Source organism: Drosophila arizonae, chromosome 4 (assembly GCF_054131065.1).
Source record: "Drosophila arizonae isolate 15081-1271.41 chromosome 4, UAZ_ARI_1.0, whole genome shotgun sequence".
In the NCBI taxonomy this organism is placed as follows: Eukaryota; Metazoa; Arthropoda; class Insecta; order Diptera; family Drosophilidae; genus Drosophila; species Drosophila arizonae.
Genome location: NC_142924.1, coordinates 22,961,447 through 22,985,093, shown reverse-complemented (window position 1 = coordinate 22,985,093; position 23,647 = coordinate 22,961,447). Strand labels below are relative to the sequence as shown.

Sequence of the window (23,647 nt, the reverse complement as noted above, 5' to 3'; positions counted from 1 at the left end):
ACCAAAATGGCTGACGGCTGAAAAATCTGTGGCATTAAATTCCAAAAAATTATGCCACTCCGCAAACGTTTAAAAGTTTTCTGCAGTTCAACTGTTGGACTGTCACTAACAGCGTGCTGTTAACTTTATTAGTTTTGAAATGCTGACAGCATGGGCGCTGTTCAGTTAGTCAGTCAGCCAACGCTAAACGCTTTTCCAATACATTGCAGTCAACTCTTCTCAACAGTGCTATGTAGAATGTTAATATAATTTTAGTTATGTTAGCAGTGCTATTAAAGTATTACACCACTTAACAGCGCTCTGCAATAACCACATTCTGTTAGTTGTCTGGATTTACTTTCTACCGCTCTGGTAAATCTATTCAATGTTTACCCACTGTTAAGAGACACACACTCAATCGTGATGTTTAACTGTCGCTATCAGCTAGCTCTAATGCACTAAGAGCATTCTGTTAGCTTACTCTGATTTCAAAAAGCGCCTAAAACTATGCAACAGTATGTAAATTTACATTGCAATCTTATGCATACGCCCGTTTAAAAGGTTTACATGCTAACTAACAAATAAAAATCGGTTGTCTGCCTTCACGCATGAAAAAGCATTCATCAACTACAACCGATAAACAAAGGGGAGATTTCCTGTCACTTACGTGCGTATGCAGCCTCACATCCTTGATGGCTTTTATCATGTGCAGCCCAGTTTCGACGCTGCACACCGCATGATCCGGTCGCGTCTTCCAGTTGTCGCTTTCGAATTGCGAAACACAGTAGTAGCAATCGCCGAGCAGCTTAACGCGCAGGCAATGATTATCCTGGGTGGGGCAGCAAACAATGTGAAAGAGGTCATGCACAGGAGAAGGCAACTTACCTCCGCAATGCGATCGAACCGAGCGAAAAGATCATTTAGAATCTTTACCAGTTGCTGGGCCGATGTCTTACTCGCCAGCTCGGTAAAGCCCTTTTGATTTGTGATTTAAATTTTAATTACAGCAATTCATTCGGAACACACCTCGCTTACCTTTATATCTGCAAACAGTATGCTCACATTGTCCATGGGGTAAACGTACAGCTTGTTGAACTGCGTCTCCACAGTGGGGTCCGTGCCCTTGTACATCTCGCTGCGTATTTGATTATTCACAATGTTGGGCAAAACTGAAAACCGAATGGTTACAAAAATTACAAATTCAACTCAAGTATTGTAGTGTATATAGAAATCGGTATTTAAGTAACTACGTTGGCCTGCAGTCGTTCAGCAACCGAAACTAACTGAGCAGAGCTCAAATCTGTGAATTCTGCTTAACTTTGCTATGTTTACCTGCATACCTGCAGGGCTACCTGTGACTGAGTTTTCAGGAATTGAAACTCTCTACCGAGTGTAGATAATGCAGATAACTATTAAGTACACTTTGAGTAGACTGATAGAGATATAAATATATACATATTTATATTGATTTGTATATGTCGAAATAAATTTATAATAGTTTATAGATCTATCGTAAAAATATATTAATTAAATTACTTCTTTTTTAATTATAAATTTGGAATATTGATTTAATAATTTTTATTTATCATTATTGTTTTAACAATATTTATAAAAATTAAGTAATATGAAATATTAAATATTTGGCTGAATTTTGAACGCTTATTTATGAGTTTTATCCCATATATTTAAAAACTAAAAAGGAATTTTCTGATTGATTTTACAGTGAAAAAATATATTATATATTTTATTTTATGAATATTTTATTGTATTTAAAAAATATTTTAATTTTATTTATTTACTTTAGCTTCATTTAATTTTTCCGATAATATTTTATTATTTTTTAATAATTAAAAAGATAATTTTAATTTATAATTGTATTTATTGTTTAAATTTGACCATGATTATTATTTTTATTATATTTCAAATTAATAATATTCTTTTAAAAGCTTGTCCCGTACTTGAATCAATTATTCAAAATATTACAAAAATCATTTTAATTGAATTTAATATTGTTTTTATATTTTAATTTAACTTATGGTTCGTTTCAATAAATTTTAATATTTAAAAATCAAAATTATTACTTAATATTTATATTTAAAATGCGTTATTATATTTCAAATTAATAAAATTCTTTTAAAAACTTGTCACTTACTTGAATCAAGAAGTTTTTGAGTGCGCTGCAATTCCTTTTCGGACTCTTTCTTGTGCTCCATGGCCTTGTGAGTCTCGATGAAGGCCAGTCGCTGGCCCCGATCCGTCAGGTATTTGGTATACATGCCAGCCACGTTAATCGCCGTGTATAGAATGAAATTGGCAATGATTTGGAATAGCACGCAGTTCGTGTCCAGTGGCGTCTGTGAACATTTATATTAATATGTGCGTATATACACGCATTTATATAGCGCGCAAAAACAATAAGGTCTAGTAGGTGATTCGTACCGTCTTGTCCTGCAATTTGTTGATGGTAATTACGGCCAGGTGGCAGCTGGCTGTGATTGTGCCACCCACGACGCACCATTTGAGCGGCAGCGGCAGCATGGCATAGGGCACAAAGATGACGAACAGAATGTACCAGACCAGGTACTCCCGATTCTCGAAGCCGACGCCTTCGCTGATGAATCCTGTCGCAGAGGCAGTAAAACATTTATGACGGCCAAAGGATTAGCAAATTTAATGGCCTGCGCATATGACGCATGATTTATGCCTTATACGAGTCATTTTCCCCTCTCCCTTTCACTCCTCCCTCTACCCACACACTCACCTTGTATATTGAAGAGCACCCACGTGCAGACCGCCGCCCAGTGCAAATAATTGTTGGCAAAGCAGCGCCAGTACCCGAGGAAGCAAATGGCCAGATTGGCAATCCCACAGCAAACTGACCAAGTAATCGACGTGGCTGTGCTCGCATAGCTCGAGCTCTGCACGGAGGTCACACTCGGATTAAATACTACTTGACCTCTGTTATTTCTAGATCCTTGCTCCACTTACCGTGTCTAAGCGATCCTCCCTCGGCTGCAGCATCCAGATGAGCGCCATCACGATCTTCAGCACAAAGTCCACCACGTTCACAATGATGAGCGACTTCTGCCTCTGCCTGTGTGTGTAGGTCAGGTAGCTTCTCTCCAGCGAGCTCTGCTTGAAGGAGTTGGTCAGCGAGGGACAGAGTATACCCTTGACCACATTGCCGCTCTTAAAGCCGAATAGGTTTCATTATTCAGCGGGCGTTGAGGACCCGCCATGCTGGCAATCGATTGGCCCGATTCCAGTTCATAGTCTATAAAAATTAAACATAGTTGGGATGTCAATAAAAATCCAAATATCATGGGAAATATGTGACCTCTTTAAAAGTAAAGTATGATTATCTAACTGCATCCATTCTAGCTCGACTTGAAGACCTACAGTTGGTCAGTAAAAATCAGTGATGGCGTGATCCTTTATGATTTCAATGTCTATTTCCTACAGGTATAGTTTAATGGGTTCGATTGATTCCAGGTGTAACTTACATTCAGTATTATAATTATTGAATATATATGGGATTAAAGGATTATATATTATATTCTTGGTATTTACTGGCTGGATAAAGACAAGACAATTAAAGTTTGCTGGGTGACTGTCAAACTTCTGACAGTATTTAATTCTTCTTAAAGAAATTCTGCTCAATCTATCGATGACGCTATCGATAGTACCGATGAAACATAACTGTTTCAAAAGTGTGATAGATCTGATTTCATAATGATATACATATGTATGTATAAACTTAGCGAAGGGCTGAGCCAAAATGAACGGAACTTCTAATGTGGTGGAAGGCAATATTAGAGAACCTTTTACGCACTTGCAATATTTATTTTACTCAAGTATTTTTTTAAACATTCCTTATATGTATTTCCTCTACGTATTCCGTCCATTACGTTTTTTCAATAAATATTTCCTTTACGTATTCCTTCTACGTAATTGCTGTACTTAGTTCCTCCAAGTCTTAGTTGAACGATCACACAATTCATTGCACTTTATTGCACTGCACGACTGACCCCCACTATGCTTGGGCAACTGAAGAAATGCTGCAGCTGCTGCCCTTTATATAGGGCGACTTTCACTCGAAGCCAATGTCGCGCTCAACTGTTGAGTCCGTCGCCAGGTAGTCGAGCTTTAAGCGACCGATGGGAACAGTCTCTGCTGCTGAAAGAGTTCTGCTTTGTTTTACTCAAATATAAATGCCTAAAGAATGCTGCTGAATACATATAAACAACTTAAATGATCTTCTATTGCAATAGCGAGACTTATTGAGAGATAGACTGGGAGCAAGGCAGAGAGACTGTTATACAGACAATCATATATCCGGTTATAACACTCGGAAGTTTTAACCGTATAAGTTTGCTCATATTATTTTGTTTGGGGACCACAATTTTGTTTCGTCGCAATAACCCCATTAGGTTGGTCAAGAATATACAGTTGTATCCGGTTATAACACTCGGAAGTTTTAACCGTATAAGTTTGCTCATATTATTTTGTTTGGGGACCACAATTTTGTTTCGTCGCAATAACCGTAAGCGGAGTCGTTATAACTGGATTCTACAGTATATGCTTGCCAAGGCTAAAGGTATTTATGATATTTATAATTATTCTTCTCTTCTATAGTTCTCTTAAGGACTAGAACTTCAGCATAGTTTGCCTCAATGTCTGGCTATTCCATTCCATACCCACTTTCAATGGAGAATGACTACGCAACTTTCACAAAGACTAGATCTAGCCTGAAATAGGCTATTTATTTTAGACTTATAAAGAGTATAAAATAACTTGAAATGCATGAAATTATCCCAACGAACTAATAGAGCATCTTAGAGCACAGAGCTATGATTGCATTCAGCAGTGAGAGGAGGAGCCGGTTCCGTATCAATGTGCTGCCATTCCGTTTTGTAATTGCTATGATCCAGTTCAAGTGATACCACACGTTCGTATAGACCGATGGGATTCGCTTGTGACCGCAGCCGAGACTATAAATAACGATGCCGTAAATCGTGGTATTGTCCATGAGTGGACCGCCTGTATCGCCCGGGCAGGGATGCTGATCGAGTGTGGCATTCATTTGGCCAGCACACAGCATTTCGGGCTCGTAGTTTTCCAGCAGCGAGCTACAAGTCTTTTGCGTCTGCAACTTAACATCTATGTACAAGATTTTCGCTGGCAAAAAGCCGCCCTGCAAGCAGTGGGATATGGCGTGAGATCAACCAACAACAAACACAATAAGAGACCTAGTAGACTAACGGCATACATGCGACCCCAGCCTAGGACTCTGTACAGCTGTCCAGGGATTGGCGGACTTGTGGGCAACTCGAGTATTCCGATGTGTGGATTCTTTGAGGGCAGGGAAAAGCCCAGCTTCACAAGCGCAATGTTGAAAGTGTGGTAGAGGGTATAGTTGACCGGTACAAAGATCTTTCTTATCGGAATATTGATGGTCTTGCCTCTGAGAACCCTCAGACGGTCCGGGGCTCCTGCCACGATCTGCAGCACTCGATTGCTATGGGGTATCTTGCGTTCGCTGTTGCAACACAAACTTTCTGTAGGCTCTGATCGTTAGTCAATATAGTCAGCATATTTACGTACTCCATGACGCAGCTTGCAGCAGTCAGTACAAACACTGGCGATATTATCGACCCGCCGCAGTAGTGATTGTCGCCAAAGTGTTTTACCGGCGTGCGCGACCTGAAGGACACCACGTACTTGGTGAGTTTCGTGTATGTTTCAGTATTAAATTCTGGTGAGGAGAGACGCTTTACTCGTCGCACATTCGCCTGAAGGGAGGTGCAGGAGCCAGAAGCTAATAGCCATAGTACGAGTAGCTTCAGCACTGGGGGAAACCACATTTTCCTTCATTCTATATTGTCGACTGATTGTCACAACTGACGTTGATTGAAAGGGCATATATTTTCGAAAACTATTTGTAACAGCTCATTTGCTTTAGCTTTGTCGTCGTAGACTCTAATTGCATTTAAATTATTCTTAAAATTATGGCTTATCGGATTCCGACTGCGCAGTTCGTTCTATTGAGCCGCTGCTGTATCTTATTCTAATTTTGCTATATTAAATTACGACTCAAATGAAGCTCTGCCTAATAAACCGAATGCAAACCGCATTAGCTGCCTTCAAACTTTTCTTAGTCTTCAATTAATATATAAAATGAAATGAAATGAAATATTAAATACTATTTAATTGTAATTGTAAGTCGTGTCTAATACAGTTAATATATGTATTAATATGTGTTCAACTTGAATTTATATTTTTTGCAATCTTAAATGCAAACGAGTAGTTCAACAAACGATAATATGAATATAGCTAGATTGACTGTTTTCCCTACTGAATAAATAGTATAGACTTTGAAACGAAACAATTTATTAACAGTGAACAGAACTTAGCCTGTTTATTGAGCCAAGGTCAGAGTCAACTAACTCGTTGAGGTCTGCTCTGAATTATTTTTGGCTTAGGAAACTCTTGACTAAAGCAGCGGATCAAGATGCAACTTTAATATATATTTCTATAATTAAATACCCAATTATCCTCTGTTAGATATACATATCGTATTCGATATGCATCGAATGGAGGCTGAACTCGATTCGAATTAAGTTCTTCCATTTGCATTTGACTAAATTTAGTCTTGAAAAACTTTACCTAGCAATATCTATGTGAAAGTTCTTCACTTGCCTCTGCTTATTACCCAGCCTCGTAACAGGCAATGCAAGTGTTGCACACGATTCTTCTTCCCCGTCAATTGTGGCCTTATGGAGAGATATTTTGTCATTGTGCTTACCGAAATTACTGTTGCCGAATATGCTGCAGCTCTCGGTGCGTCGCTTGGGTCCATAGCCAGATTTGTCCTCGACGATGCGCACGGACTGCACTCGCCGCGGCGTTTGCTTGGCCATGGCCCCGGCGACAGGTCGGTCAACGTTTATGGCGGCGCCGCTGCCGACGCCGACGCCGACGTTGCTGCCGACTGCGAGCATTGCCTGCTGTTTCTTGCGCAAATTGGATAAAATCGAGGCTGCGGAGGCCTGCAGCGAGTGGGGCAGATCGCCGCTGTCGTCCATCTGTGCCCCGTCGCCGGGTAGGCGTGGTATTTTGGACATGTCCAGAGTGGTTGGCGTACACGTTCCGCTGCCGGCCGCTTCCTGCTGTTTTTTTTGTTTCAGTCTAGCTTTTAATTAGCTCTAAGTGCCTCCGCACAATACGCTTACCTCTGCTACTGCTGTTGCTGCTGTTGTTGTTGTTGTTGTTGCTGTTGCTGCTGCGGTGGTTGTGGCTGTGGCTGACATTGTTGTGGCTGTAGCTGCCATTGTTGCGGCTGTAATCTGCTCATCATTTGTGGTCTGCGCTGCGGGATTGCTCAAGCCCTGGCCACAGTCAACATCGTCGTAGTCGTTCACGTCATCCTCTTCGTCGTCGTCGTCGTCGCTCTCCAGTCTTAGATCGTCTATTTGTGCCAAGGTAATGGCCCCCTTGCCCATGGCCCGTCGCAGCACCACGCCCTGCTCCGCCTCGCTCTCCGGCTCCTGCACGCTGGGGCCACGCTGCGTCAGCTCGGGTGGCGCGGAGCGAGTCACGCTGTTGCTCTGGCGGCGCTGCTGCAGCGCCGAGGCCGGCGTTGAGCTCAGTTGGCGTAGATGCACTTCGTCCGAGACCAGTTTGTCGTCGTCGTCGTCCATGTTGCGTTCCGGCTCCTGCTTCGGTTCCCTTTCCCGTTCCCGTTCCTGTTCCTGTTCCTGCTCCTCGGCGGTTCTGCAAGAAGTAAACATATTCAGTGGTTGGTTATTGAAAAGCGAGCAAGGGAAGCGAGGGACTCGCATATTCTCATCGTCATCATCATAATCTTAATCATCATCATCAGCATCATTGTCAGGAAGCTTTAACTTTCAATTTGCGCTTTGAAGTTGTCAACGATTTTATTCTGCTTGCGTGAGTCGACTCTGATTGCTGGGACCGAACACGTTCGCTATTCCTAGGCCTTTCAAGGCGGCGCCACAGTCTAATGAATACAAACATTTCCCCTCCACAGCCCGCAGTCAGACTCGTGGCAGGCCAGGCCAGGCACAAATGCAAATGGTCTCCAAGCGCCAACATTTTCAACGAGGCGTGAAGTCATTTGCCATGTCTGTCAGGTCTTTGGCCTTCAGAGGGGAGCGGAAGTCATAGATTGACTGAATAGACTCTCCGTGCAAAATGACTAATACAAGCATAAAGTTTACCCGAAATTAGCATCTGTTAGTTTTGCATTGAAAGTACCGAGGACTTGAGCATATCATGTCAACTAATAAACTTACAGGGAAAATTCAATTGCAAAATGCCAGAAATTGATTTCAAGCTAAGCAAACGTTTCTAAAGGCAACCAGCTCCAGCTCTAGCTGCAGCTCAATGAAATATAAATTAAAGAACAGTCTGAAATCTGCCTGGCGGTAGTCGACTTTGTAATACTCCCCCTAGCTGCATTATGAGAAGCTGCATAAGAGAAGTAGTTCAATTGAGCGTGCCAGCTAAATGAACTAGTTATGCACTTATTCAGTAGAACATAAACCATTCGATATATTTTTTTTTTAACTTTTATAGACTACTGTTTCTATTGAATTAATGAACTACCGAACCAAATGAAACTATAGCTCATGAACAAGTTCCCGTTTAAATTGAAATAAAACGATCTCATATCATTTCAGCAAATTGTTTAAGCCAATTGTCGCAGAGAAAGGTTTCATCTGAATTAGCTCACACAAATTCGAATTCTCTCTCAATGGGGCAGTTACTAAATTTGCGCAGGCCACAAAATTGATATTAATAAAGATTTTAGGATACTTTGAGGCTTGATTATATGGACCAATAATCGCTGTAAACGCTTACCGATATCTTAGAACCTATTTTTTAGCTTCTTGGAAATTATAAATTGCGTTAAAAAATATAAAACCCATTGACAGGAGTAGGGGGGACAGGAAGGCAATCCTCAGTCAGAAATACATTTAATTCACACCACTTTCCTTAATATTTCCAGGAAAAAACCGGTGTTGAAAATATAAAGGATTAAAGTAAGTGTTTAGAATGTATGTATATACATATATGGGCATATTCATATTTATGTATGTATATACAGAAGAATCTGTTTATAGCGATGCTCAAGGGACTATCGTTATAACCGAAAGACGCTTTAACCGTATAAATTTTCTCTTGACAGGGGACCAGCCGTACGGACGCCATAAGCGGAGTCGTTATAACGGGATGTATTATCTAAAAAAATAACTATTTATATATGATATACAATATGTATATGCATATTATATATTAAATGTTACGCTGCTTTTCATGGCATTGATTATATCATGGGCGTTTTATCATGACATAGTTTACAAAGGCCTGTAATAGGTGTAAGGATACAATTCGTTTCGGGCTATTAGCCTATATACATATGTAAATCATATATTAATCAATATTTACTCTACACTAGGGCAAATATTGATTAAGGTATGAGAAAATAGGAAAAGTAAGCATATTAGGCAATTGAGGTTTTTCCACAGCCGCAGCTCTTTGGAGCTAAATCCGAATCTTTAAATAATGTTTAGGGATAATAGTGCTCAACGTTGAAGATTCGTTGTCTTTAGTGTGGCAGCACACCTGCATCGTTTACTGATTTGTCTATTACTCGCTCTAATATTCTATGCGATATATTCAAGTTGAATTCACCATAACGGCGCAGAGGCAGCGCCAGGCTCAGGCAGCGGCAGAGTTGACAGTTAACAACTAGAAAATGTCGCGTTGATGTCGTTGTCATTATTCAAATTAGCATTTAGACACACACGGTTGCACCCACACTTACACTCGCACACGCACACGCACACGCACACTAGCACACACATTAACACAGGCTCATTCTTATGCGACATGTATAGAAATCGTAGCATACTTTGGGCATAGCAAACACTGCCTCGAATATTGTAGACGCAACAGAAAAATTTCCAATAAATCGCAGCAGCCAGGACAATGTGTATGTATGTATGTGTCTGGGTGTATGTAAATACTCTCTATGTGAGCCACGAAATTAAATTTGGCAAATGCTGACATAAGGCAGCTGCTGCATGTACAAAATAAATATAATCATATTTACTTTTCGCACTTTTAAATACAATTTGGCTTGTATGCTCGCTGTATGCGTGTGTGTGTGTGTATGTTTTCGTTTGAGTTCTTTAAGTCGCAACTGGAAAAAACAAGTTGAAAAAGTTGCTAAGAAGTTTATAGAAACTTTGTAAAAATATAAAAATAATTATATCGGAGCGAAACGCGATTTATTTCAGTCTCCCTTGTGCTGTTGGCTATCATATAGCACTTTTCTAGGAGCTACGAAAGTTGCATTGTTATCTATGCTCCAGCTCGATTTTCGTGCTTGTATTGGTGTCTGGGCGCGTTATCAGTTGCCATTTGGCAAATGAGGCAAACAAATGCCGGATAAGGCAAACGACTCGCAATCGAGGTTCGATTAATGTATAGATAACAAGCGATTGAGTTGATGGCATCAGATAAATAATATGCTATAATAATATACACACATATCTCAAAATTCACAATTTGTGTCAAATGGACTCCAAGTATCTTAGCCACATTCAAATGTGTGAACGTGGCAACGTGTAAATTTCTAGTTTATAATTTGAGCGCTTTAACACTTCCATAATGAGTACAATTGGCCTTTGTGGGGCATATTGGCTTTTGGCGAGTGTTTGGCATTGTTGCCGCAAATGCATAATCCGCACTCTACACACCTTTTGACGCGATCTCACATCACATGGCACACAGCCGTAGCTGCTGACTCGTTTTTGTTTTTCTTTTCATATGCGATTAGCACATTTTCTAAGTTGATTTTCATGCGTACGAACCACGACTGAGCTTGAAAGCTGCATTGTATTTGCGGACTAAACCAGTTGGTTACCTCTATTTTGTTGGTTTTTTGTTTCTTTTTATTGCTGATTTCGGATGAGTAATCCGAAAGATAAACACACCGAGCACCGAGCACCGAGCACCGAGCACAGAACAGAACACAAACGCGCTGTTTATCAAGCGAGCCGCGTTCGGCTCACACTGCAGGCAGGCAGCGCGCGGGCGAGATAAACGTCTAATATAATTATCACTTATATAAATGCGTTGATAATGGCGCAACACTATTCAAAACACAAAATCGATTCGCTGCCCTGGCATTGGCCATGATTTAACGCTGCGGACAGAGTTAGCCCCGAGCAGCTGTTCGCTGACCGAATCTAGTTTTCCTTATGGAGCTGTGACTCACACGAATCTTGGACCTTGCACCACTTTATTTGACCAGCAAATATGTGTTATTATCACAATTTGAATATTTACATATTTATTTATTTCTGTATAAAGTTAGGGGAACGCGCTGCTCTCCACTGGTTTCGCGTCTTTCACATCGAACTGGCGTTGGGCAACTGAGCGCCAAGAGCGCCATTCAACCGCCTATAAAACTGAGCATCAAATACACATAATATAAATATATAAAAAAGAATATACATATACGTATATATACATAGTGTCAAATATGAAATATGACACTCGCATATGAAACAGCAGTTACAGTTCTCATAGAGAGCGAGAAATCTGTTGGCCGCTTGCTAAGCCAATACTTTGCTCACTTTAGCATTTTTTTAGTAGCTTTTCGCGTTCTCTCTAATTACATAAACAGTTATCTCTTCAACGGCTTTCATTAACCTGTAGTGACTTGACTTAGTGAAGAGTTGAAGCAGTTGAATGCATGATATGAACTTCTTCTATAGTAAGTGAATCTTTGAATTTGTTTATATTTTCTTAAATTAATTTTTTATTTTCATTATACTTGGTGACTTGTTTGTTATGGATTAGAGAGAGAATTATAACAATCCCAATAGTTTGCAATGACGAGGGTTAATTTTTATAAAAGTTACCTGCACTCAATTAATGAGGTGCGAAAAATTTGAACAAATTGATTGATTAATACGTTGACGATGTAATATTTTTAGTTATTTAATAAGTAGGCTTAGGTAATGATTATACACAAATATATATTTCATTAATTTGTACATCTTTCTTATGGCATACAATATTATATAATTATATATTTATTTATGTGGGACACTTTATTTTTAATCAATATTATTATTTGTATTTATATATTATATTATATATTATGTTTATTATTTCTTTTTCTGTATTATATAATGTGTATATTATGTATTCTAAATAATAATAATATATATTACATACTTTTTAAATTTAAATTTAATAAATGATTAGACACTTTTCGAAAATGCGCTATAGGAAAAACGCACGAAATTTTGGCAATAATTCAATTTTGTTCTTTTATTTTTTGTATTACTTTTTTTTTCTTAAATTGTCCAATAAAACAAACATTTATATTTTAGTATCATTTGAGTTTTTTAAAATAAAATAAATAAATTAATTAAAAAAAAAAAACTACAACAAATATGTCTAAAGTACACGGAATCGAATAATATGTAACGAATTTATAATAGGAAATTTGTAATTGTGTGTGTGTTACTAACAAAACGAAGTGATGGGAACACCAAAATACTTGAGATTCTCAATTAGTATTTACTAAGTGTAAAGCATTATGACGTAGCAGAGGATAAATTGTTTATATATGTTTATACCTCTAATTAATATACCTTAACTATCACGCCTATGCTAAAATTAATTTTACTAAAGCTTTTCCCTACATTTGTAGTACCTTTTAAATATACACGCTTTAAGTTTCCAATTTGCTCATATCAGTGCCAACGTCATCTGCGACAATTCACCTGTCAGAAGGCAGAAGCCAGAAGGAAGCCAAAGGAAGTGAACTGAGAACAATCAGCCACGAGCCAATAGATATGTAGGGAGTAAGACATTTAAAATAGGAAATGAGCTGACTGACTTGGTCGATAAATATGTTTGATAAGCTCATTATTCCGAGCTCATTGTTGCGTCCACATCGGAGTCCGCTTGTAATGCGTGTTAGTTACGTTATTAGTTGAGGCGCCTCCTGTGCCCTGGGTGCAGTTTAGTGTTTTTTTTATGTGCAGGATATTCCTCTTTCTCCGCATTGAGCGTACCTGTATGTGTGTGTGTTTGATATGATATGAAATGTCAAGGCATGTCTGCAACGTTCGCTTTTATATAAGTATGTAGGCAGCTGCTGCTGTCGGGGTTAGTTGCAAAGTCGCCAAGCAGCCAGCCAGCAATTCATCCAGCAAAGACAACCAGCCAGGCAGCCAGCCAGCCAGGCAGCCATTCAGGCAGTCAGCTTATGGGCCGGAAGGGTATTGGCACTTTTTATGAGCTTCTGTTGGCTTGTTGAATTTATGGCCATAAGGAACTTGTTAAAGCATATTATTGGGTGTGTAACAAGTGTGGGTGTGTGTGAGAGAGTTGTGTGTGTGTGTGTGTGTGTGTGTAACTTCTGTGAGCTGTGTTTGTTTTTCTTTTCATATTTTGTGCTGCGGCGTGTAAACTCTTTAGGAAGAGGCGGAGACAGAGGCAGGCTGCCTTGGCTACTCATAAGTAGATTAAAGTCAAATTTATATGCCGTACATACCTATATACATGTGTGTATGTATGTGTGTCTGTCTGTCTGCGTGTGTTTAAGTTTGTGCTCTGCGTTAAGTGGCAGCAATTAACACTTGACATATTTATGTTTGGTCCCGAGGCGAAACGTTGTCTTCTCAATTGTGCATTATGCCCTGCTAGGCAACAACAACAACAGCAACAACAACAACAGCATCAGCTAACGGGAGGAGCAGCAATAAAAACAACCACAATTACAACAACGACAACAATAGCAACAGCAACAATTAAGGCAAGGCCAGCCCCAATCGATATGACAACAATGTTCCGCAAGCTGCTTATTTTATTTATTAAGCGCTTTAGCCTTGCGGTGGGCGTGGCAACACTTTGAGTCATGTGTCGACCACAAGCAGGGGAACGGCAAAGGGGGAGGTCGGGATAAACGTGCCAAACAAATATTTAAAGATAATTAACTGCGGATGCCAAGACTCAAGAGGAAGCAACTGGCCGGGATGAAGAGGAAGCAGAGGCCATTAGATAACTAGTCTAGACTGGGAGCAATGCCAAGCGCTGAACATGTTATATTGGCCAATAATAAAGTGCTACTGTGGCATAATAAAGATTGATTTGGCTATTTCCTTAATTGTCCCCCAGTTTCCATAACATATATATGGAGGCAAGGATTCGAGCACCCCAGCCATGGAGCCTATGAAAATACTTTGCAAAGTATTTTTTTGAACATCCCAACAAGGAATTTTCTCCCACGCGGGCAACTACATATTTGACCGCTTAAGTGGACTCAAAACATTTGACCATAGAATGAAAAGGCCAAAGGACGAACTGAGCAACATTTTGAAGTCCCAATTTTAATTAATTTCAATTAAAAGCCTCCGTTTTAATTAATTTAATTTGGAAATAAAACAACATAAACTCTAGTCAGAGGAATTCGACATTTAGATACTCTGATTTGAGCCAGGGTTCTCTAATCAGACGTATATCCTGACTACAGAAGAGGTCTCTTGGGACAATGGGAGATATGCTGCTGTAAAGAAATCGGAAAAACTATATCTTCCAATGTGTTGGAGATAGAGGCGTAAAATTCTATATTTATGTCACTACCGATGCCTGAGATTGATAAAGAATTATCCATGTCAGCTGAGGTCAGTTGGTAAATCGAAAAAATCTACATATTTACCGTTGAGTATTTAAAAAAAAAATAAATTTTCAATATACTGGAATATTATCTAAGTTTGATCCATTGCCAACCTAATTTTAGAGCATATTCAACAGTCTTTATGCCTATATAAAACTTTAACTTAATTTTACTGCAATATTTAATGTATTAAATATAAGTATTAGGTATATTTCAAGTTACATATATTTCTATCAAAAAGGAAACTCGCATTATCATTATGAGAAGTTGTTGCCTGAGTTCATTCCTCGAGCATACCTGTGTATATAATCAATTAATGTATTTTATGTAAATATTGTTGATGAGTCGGCATAATTAATTTCCGGTAGAGCCTTGAATGGTTGCCAAATGATGGCCGCAGGAGACGCAGCAGGTGGAAAATTCGCCAAAAAAAATTAACAATTTTTTTTATATTTCCTAGGCTTCTGTGCTGGCTATGCGGCTGATTCATTTAGCTAAAAGTCTGAGGACGAAACAATAAAACGCTGAAAGAGACAAGCGGGCGAACCGGCGTCTTACGCAGTGCCATTGACCCACGCGCCGAGAAACAGAGAATGAGAGAGAGAGAGAGAGACATAGAGCGTACGGGAAGTACCTGTTAAAGTGGCGAGGCTCATTGTAGTTCTGCGTGTGTGTGTTTGTGTGAGTGGAGTGTGTGTATATCTTGCGGATTTGGGTTAATGTTGTAACGGTGGTCAACATGGGTGCGCATTTGAAAGGACGCAATAAAGCAGAAAATAGAAAAATTACTCAGCGGCACACACAGAAAAAAGGGACGACCAGAGACGTTCCGGCTTACCCTTTCGCTCGCGATTCGCACACTAGATAATTGCCCCGCTGTTGAGCTCAAATTAGTCACGGTAACAGGTAATTCTAAACTAGCTGTAATTAAATTTTAGACATGGTCTAGAATTAGTTGTTTGTGTTTTCGGGAACACTTGATGTTTGGGCCAGGAGCTGGTACGACTTGGGCAAGAAACGCATATTTGGACCTTTTTGTTTGTGTTACGCATTATTATGCATAAAATGTGCCTAAGTTGCCCCCACAAGCCAAGTCAGCAAGCGCTTTGATGTCCTTTGCCAAGGACTATTCGCTTAAATCAAAGCATTTACATTGGCCGTCGTCTGTTGATTTGGCTGAATGCTGAAGTGCTGAGCAGTCAGTCGGGTCGCAAATTCTTGAAAGCCGAAAGCCGCAAAGAAAAAGGCAATAAGCCGTATAAGTGGACACTTTATAAGGCGCACCACCAACCGCTACCACCACCACCAACCACCGCTCGTACAACAACAATGGGAATAGAAAACAGCCTTTTGCAATAGGCATTTGGTCAGCCATTCAAAAGGCATTAAAATTGATAAATTGCCATTGCACTCAAGTCTCTTAAATCTTGATATAACATTCGAGCAATAAAACTGGAAAACCTCAATTTATTTTTGACATTTGCCATAAGAGGGGTCAGCTCTCTTCCTCTCTCTCACTCTCACTCTCTCTCTCTCTTCCTCTGACTGCAGATTTCAGCAACTGCTTGACCCACGCAGTCGGAATGCAACTTGTTTGTACTTTTTGATAAGAACTTTATGCAAACTTCTGTGCCATAAGCGATATTATTTAGCTCACTCTAATGCAAACTGACATTTAATCGGCCTAGCCGCTGAGCCGCTAGGCCCAGTGCAAAGTTTTCTTAAGTCAAAATTCAGTCTTGTAAAGCCAAGCGTGTTGCGGGCGCTGTCAGCAGAGCTACTCAGCGGACAGCAGGCAGCGGACAGCAGAGCTAAGCAGTTGAAGTTGCGACGGCGATATACCCTGGCTCTTTATTTTAGTTAACTTTCTCATTCTCGTTCATTTTATATACACATATATATATGTATATAGTTATATACTACCACATTATGTTTGATTAGTTTGCCTTTAAGCTTTAAAATAAAAAATAAAAAAATATTTATATATATTTTATTTATTTTTATTTTCCAAATTAAAGATAAAGTAATTAAACAAATTGTGGAGCCTGAATAAGGACATAATTATATTTCAATCACATCGTCAAATCGATGGATGTATTTTATTTGCTACACTAGAGCACCTCACAGCCATTTAAGATCTTATACGGTAACAAAAAATAATTAGGAACAGTTACTTATAAAGTGTAAAAGAGCAGAGATTAGCATAAAGCATTTGTAAGCGACTTTTCTTATTAATTTGTGAAATGAAGCACATCAACAGTTCTTACTCCGTCTCTGAATCAGCTGAGTGCAGCATAGAAAGCTGTTCGCATTCAGTAACTCATTCATTCACTAACTATACAAAATAATACCTAAGTTTTCCTCAATTTGTAATTGTTTTTCTCATATTGTATGTTAAATATCTATATTAGAGATTTTCCAGATCTATATAATTCATATTTTGGCTATCATTCAAGTCAAGTGTGGTGCGTAAAAAACTAGCTAAAGTTCTAGTACAAGAGTTGAGGGCTCTAAAATGTATTTAAATTTTCAATAATGCAAGTCATTCTAGGATATTGCCAAGTCAATCATCAGTGAATGTATTAAGCTGCTATTTGCCGCTGCTGTTGTTGTTGGCTTTGCAGTTTGTTGTTTACTCCTCGGAATTAGCATAGCAAAAAGAAATTAGCATAAAATCAAATCAACATTGTGAGGTCTTCGCTGTTGTCTCCTGTCTCTTGTCTTCTGTCGTCGGCTGGTGCGCACAGCTGCTCTGTGGGAAATTGTGAAATCGAGATGTCGTCAGATGAAAACTGAAAAGTTCACATTTCCTTCGCCAGTTGGACAGTTGTTGAGTAGACGAGACGAGTGACACCTCAGCCCGCACAGCTTGTTGATCTCTATAATTTATTCAATTGAATTGCTCAGCCACGAATTAAAGCCTGACTGCTCTGTCATCGATTCGACTGGGTGAAAGTTCAGTTAGCTTGTCGATTCCAATTTGATTATTATTCAATAGAAATAGCAATAGCAGTTAGTTAATAGAGACAACAGGGCGTATGCGCAATTCAATGAGCGTGACATTTCTGTTGCATACTTTTGGCTGCCAGTGAGGTGGCTCAATGTAGACCGGAATAGAACTAGAACTGTTTGCTTAAGCTATTTTCGCTTTAAATTCTGCACCCATTTCTCAATATGGGCATTGAGTGGCGAGCTGGAGAGCAAACACCAACAAATATAGAAAGCGAACCGCCAGTCTGTCTGCTGCCATTTATAAAACATAATTGAAATATGAGATTGACATTGAATAGCAACGCTTTGTTGCTGCTGCTCCATTTAATGTTGTTGTTGTTGCTGTTGCTGTTGTTGTTGTCACTTTTGTTGTGCTTGCGAGCCTTTCACAGTGGCATTGCGACAATATTTTTGTTATGTCTCGGCGCTTGTTGCTGTTGTCGCCAGCATCTAATTGATTAATGTTAATAGATGAACAAACAGCATTGCGACTCTCGCTCATATTTAATTTCTCAGCATAGCGACTAGAAAATGAAGGCAAGTGCAGTTTGTTGATCTCGCATTATGTGTGCGTGTAATGGACACTTATTTATCGTGCCCACTGTAGCCCTGCGCCCCTTGCCCCCTGGCCATATGTCGAAAATGAAGACTAAATACATTAGCTTGAAGCGTTTATTATACGCTTGCCGAGTATATTATAGCTTTGTTACTTAATGTGTAACGCCTGGAAATAGATGTTGCTGACCCAGTAATGTGCTAGGTATTATATTGATCATTATTGTTAAGCGATTCAATTTGCTGTTTATTCTGCCTCCGTCTCTATGGGTCTTTAAATACAATTGAGTCGTTTGTCTTATAAAATTTCTTTACCTCACTCTTGCAGGCAGACCGTCCAATATTTAGTGAAGTTTGTTGGATCGCAGCAATATTTCATTATAACTAGATGGGCAATTATTTGATATATTGCTACAGAGTAAACATTACAAGCATTAGGACATTTCCGGGTATTATATTTGCCTGTGTATGAGTATGATTTATGGCTACAGCTGCGAATAGGTAACAACTCTATTGTTAAGTCGGGGACTCTCCTATACTTGTGTATTGTAGTAACAAATACAAACGATTGGCTCGACGCTATGTGTAAGAAGCGCGGAAGAGCTTATGCAGTAGAGTGGAATTGTGCTACTCCACTGCATTTTCATTTTTATTTTATTTATTTATTTGTGATATTAAAGTGGAATTTCTACAATTTAATCACCGCATTTCAATCATCTTAAAACAGTTAATAATAAGGGGATGATTATATAATACATATGTATATAATTTTCTAAAAATTAGTTAATGCAAAACATTCATACTTTTCTATTCAACACCCTGAATTCAGAGCATAATATATAATGGCAATATTTAGATTGAATCTCTTTAGGATGCAAAGAAATTGTCTGAATTAAGCAAGTAAATTGTCTCAGACACCCTCTGTTAACCCCTTTACGCTTAACATAAATTCCGCCCTGTTAAGGACAACAGCTCACGATAGTGTGATATTGTGTCTCTTAACAGTGGGCAACAGCTATGCTAAGCTCATTAACAGATTTATGTTATAAGTACGTGCTTACATTTTATGTCGGCTGTGAAAGATTAAATTTAGTTGACTGCTCTGGGCGGACGTCAATGAAATGAAATGGCCAGAGTTCTGATGCCAGAGGCTTAACTTTAAGATCGACTTATTTCTCTTGCAATTTGTATATTTATTGAATGGCCAAATTTAATGAAAGCCAAGGTGAGAGCTGGAGCTGGTGCAATTGTCAAATTATCGCCAGCTAAAGAACAACAATGCCAGCCACACACATTTAATACACACTCGCACGCACAGACAGAGTCGAACTCACCTAAGGCAAACACGTTCCTCCTCCTGCTCGGCGTTCATTGTTTTGTACTGTTTGGCTGGGGCCCTGCCTCCGGCCTGTGCCTGGTGTCTGTTTTTTGTGGATTTCCACTCCTCGTCAAGTGCGTGGGTGGAGGATTTTTTCGGATGCCAGTAACTGACAGCTGGCAGCAGTTGAGAATCCTCGAGTTCGGCAATATTTGCCTTGCTTTAAGGTGCTGAAAGTCGTTTTAAGCTGTTGTCAATTTGCCTAGTACCGCACAGCGACGTCGAGCAGCGGCAGATGAGGTTGTCTATTACATGATTTGGGCGCGGCCTGCAGAGAATTGCCGAGCTGTAAGCAAATAAACAGGAAATCGCATATATTTCATAATACTTGAATACTTGAAAAAATGACTCTCACAGTCGAGTCTATAAATGCTTAAAATTCCACAAAAAGCTGTCAGCAGGACTATGAACGGCAACACTGAGTTGGCCGAGACACTTGCTGCTTGTCTGCTGTCTGTCCCCGTTCCCTCCACTTAGCCAAGCCATTCGCATTTAACAATGCCAGTATATAATTTAATAAATAGTTGCAGTTGACAGATTTCAAGTGGAAACGGGGCAAGTGTGGCTGCCACTACATGTCCCCAACAACAAGATAGCAGGCCCTGCAACACCACTAACAGCCACATCAACAACAACACCACAACAACATCAGCTTTGACTGAAAAATGAGAAAACAACAAAAACAATGTTTCTACAAAGCAATACTCGTATATCAACGACGACAAGTGCAAAAGCGTGTGCAAGAAGTGCCAAGCAAACGAGGATTTCTAAGCCTAATCTCGCACCGAGAATACCCTTTTGTATGGAATACGAAAATTCATTTGATATATTTAAATATATGCAGTCGAGTTGCATAAATTTGTTCTAGTCGTGAGGTACAATAATACAAATTTATAATACCATAAAATTCGAAATCTATCGGTCCAATTGTTTGTTTGTAATATTTATTTTTTTATAATCTATAACTGTGTACATGCTACCAATTGTGATTTTCTCTTTGCTAGTTTAATGCATTCTATCTAGTCAAAAATAAAATAAACTTATGTGTAGTGAAAAAAGAATTTTTCACGTCACTTTTATAATTCTTATCTAAAATTCAAAACTATTTATAAACTCTTATCTAAAATGTAAAATCCCTGTCCAATCGAAATGGAAATAATGAGATTAAGTCTGATCCCCTGTTATTTAGAATTATAAGGCTTCCACTTTAATATATAATTAGATTTCCAGTAATACCAATTCTTCTACTTCAATGAGAAACAGCTTAATAGTACTACAATAGAACATATAGTGAATAATCATAATGATTAATCATAATAATAACTTTAATAATTAATTAATTAATGAATACGTTGATAAGAAAATCAATGTTTCCATAGGCCTAGTTGGCCCACTAATGTAACTGCTGGCTTTAATTCTATTATCGGAGATCATTAATAATGATTGGCTGTGATCCGATCTGATATATGATTCTACAAACTGTAAAACAAATAGTTTCTTCTGGCTTGAAACGTTCAGAAATATAATCAATCAAAATATATTTGTCAATCTTACATTTTCGGATTGTACATGTGAAGTCGGGATAGATTATCCGGTGGTAAGACAATGATATCGGCAATAAATATTTTTTAAGCTGAGCGTGTTTTTATACGGCAATGCTTATTTGAAAATAAATATTATTATTTACTATTAATATAATAGATATTTTAAATATGTATATTATTAAAAAAAAAAACATAATTAAGAATTAATGATTATTAAAATTCATTCTTGTATAGGAACTTCCAAATACTTGGAGGACATAAAACGTTGACAGTAAAATTATATTGTAATGTAGAAAAAATATGAATGTTTCTTTATTAATTAATTTAGCTCAATTAATCTTAAGTTGAGCTGATTTGGTAGATTGGGACTTGATCTTGAAGTTGACTTTAGTATGTGATGTTTAGAGGCTGCTCACATTATCAATTAATTTTTTTGTACGTATTTAATAACTTTAATATGATTACTGAACTACATTTCTTACATTTTATTTTATTAATTTTTGAATTTTTTGAGAACCGGTAAGGTCAACCTGAGAACTCTTGACACATTATCAGATAGGTATGAGGGTTAAGCTTCAATGGCTATAAATTGCCCTATATTCACGCAGGCGGCCAGGCAGGACATTGAACAAAATCAATATAGACTTACCTTTTACTTTGTGAACGAATATGAAAACTCTGTTAGCACAGCCTTTGTAAATCAAATTAAAATAGTAATCTAATTAATTAGTGCATTCTGCAGTTGGTCAGTTATAAAGAGTTTCAGTTACCAAAGCCGTGATTCGAGCGCTGTTTAAAGCATTTGCTTGACATGTGAAACTTTAAAGGTAAACGAATATATGTATGTACATGTGTATGTATTTATATTACATTTGTTGGTTGTGCATGGCAAGCACTGAGAATGTAAAGCACTTTGCATCCGGTTGCATGGGCAGAGCATCCAGCAGCCGGCATGTGATTCCCTGCGGCCACATTGCCAGCCAAGCGACATCCACATCAGCTGCAATTGAATCAGTGCGTGCAGCTCGGTGGCCACTTGGCGATGCTGTTTGAGGTTGCCGGAGCTGGGCCATGGCAGCTGGCGAGCAACTGGCAACTGGCAACTGGCAACTGGCGGCAGTCGGCGGGCAGCGACATTTACACTTAATTGGAGGGCCGTGTTCTGCGCCTTGGCGCATTATTAAGTCATAAAACTCAATTTGAGGCGCTTCAGCAGGATGCACTTACGCGTAATCGCATTTCTGTCGGGGCTGTCTATTAGCTCGTTGGCATTTTAAGGCAATTTTTCATGGCAGTAACTCGCTCTCACTCGCCATAAAGCACCGTTTAAGGCCGGCGCTTTGCAGTCGCAGGGGCACACTTTAAAGCAGGACGCTGCCGGAGTAATCTGCATCCTGTTGCGCGAAAAAAACGTGTCAAGCGGAAGGTGTCCAGGCGGACAGCTGCGACAGCGAGCTGCGAGGGCACGGAAAGCAATTTCTTTCACGCATTTTCCGTCGAGCTGGTTGACAATGTAACAAGTTTATGAGTGGCGCAATGTACCTAAGTGCCTGGACAACGCTGTGCTACATCCTTGCTGTGGCATTTATCCTGCACTTGCCATGCAGACACTGAATGCGCCCGGAGCTATGGCTACAATATGCTCCATTTAAAGGCAGCCATATATTCCCTATGACAGGGTTTTATTGATTTGTGAGCTGAAAAGCTCAAGCTACCATAAACAAGACCTTACATGTTGGACTAGAGCACAATGAGACCGATCAGTGGATACCCTACTGCTGCCTCAATCTGATATTGCAGGCATTTTAGAAATTTTTCTAAGGTATGATCATTGGAATATTAAAAAACGTCAAAACAAAAATTTGTATAACATTTTTTTTTGCAAGACGTATTCTGGACAGTCTAAAAATCTATAGATATATTATATGGTTATACCATAACAATTTGGGAATTTCGAGTTGTATCCTATAAAAATGATATATCTCAATTGATCCCAATCGAATATGAAGCCAATTTAGAAAATATAGAATATGGGGAGCATTATGTAAGTGTAAAAAGATATACGTATGTATATACATAAATGTTCTACGGGTATGAACTATATGCTATATAGTCTGTCCAGTGGATTAACTCTATGCTCAATTATTCTTTACAATATTAAATTCAGAGCGTCAGCATATCATTTATGTACCTATTTAAAAAAACCCTCATCTGAATAAAATAAACACAGCTGAATTTGCTTAAAGCGATAAATGTACTTTGCCGCACAAATCAGAAATAGTTTATAAATAAATTCTTATCAGCTGATGTCGTAAAAGCTGAAGCACAAACTTCAAATTAATGATTCACAGTTTATATTTCTCATTTTAAAGATTTATATGTAAATTATTTTACATAAAGCCTGAAATTGTTAATAGTTTCATTTTTCGTCAGAATATATTTCCTATAAGTTTCAGTTGAACAAAAACGCGA

The 23,647-nt window shown here is 38.8% G+C and overlaps 2 protein-coding genes across 2 annotated transcripts in view; both read right to left on the bottom strand.

Annotated features, from left to right (window-relative positions):
* Window positions 1-23,647, bottom strand: part of Ac78C (adenylyl cyclase 78C) — a 47,122-nt gene that overhangs the window by 9,058 nt on the left and 14,417 nt on the right. Inside the window, 11 exon segments of the mRNA XM_089466883.1 lie at window positions 647-808; window positions 865-954; window positions 1,015-1,148; window positions 2,132-2,333; window positions 2,419-2,600; window positions 2,741-2,897; window positions 2,968-3,176; window positions 3,179-3,253; window positions 6,785-7,148; window positions 7,212-7,752; window positions 19,588-19,917. Of these exon segments, the coding sequence (XP_089323009.1) occupies window positions 647-808; window positions 865-954; window positions 1,015-1,148; window positions 2,132-2,333; window positions 2,419-2,600; window positions 2,741-2,897; window positions 2,968-3,176; window positions 3,179-3,253; window positions 6,785-7,148; window positions 7,212-7,752; window positions 19,588-19,625 (2,154 nt within the window). The 5' untranslated portion in view covers window positions 19,626-19,917.
* LOC149269423 (putative trypsin-6) lies at window positions 4,701-6,301 on the bottom strand. Its single transcript, XM_089466936.1, has 3 exons — window positions 5,584-6,301; window positions 5,242-5,518; window positions 4,701-5,173 (listed from the first exon to the last, which is right to left on the bottom strand). The coding sequence occupies exons 1-3, from the start codon at window positions 5,841-5,843 to the stop codon at window positions 4,802-4,804; spliced, it is 909 nt and encodes a 302-aa protein (XP_089323062.1). The 5' UTR covers window positions 5,844-6,301; the 3' UTR covers window positions 4,701-4,801.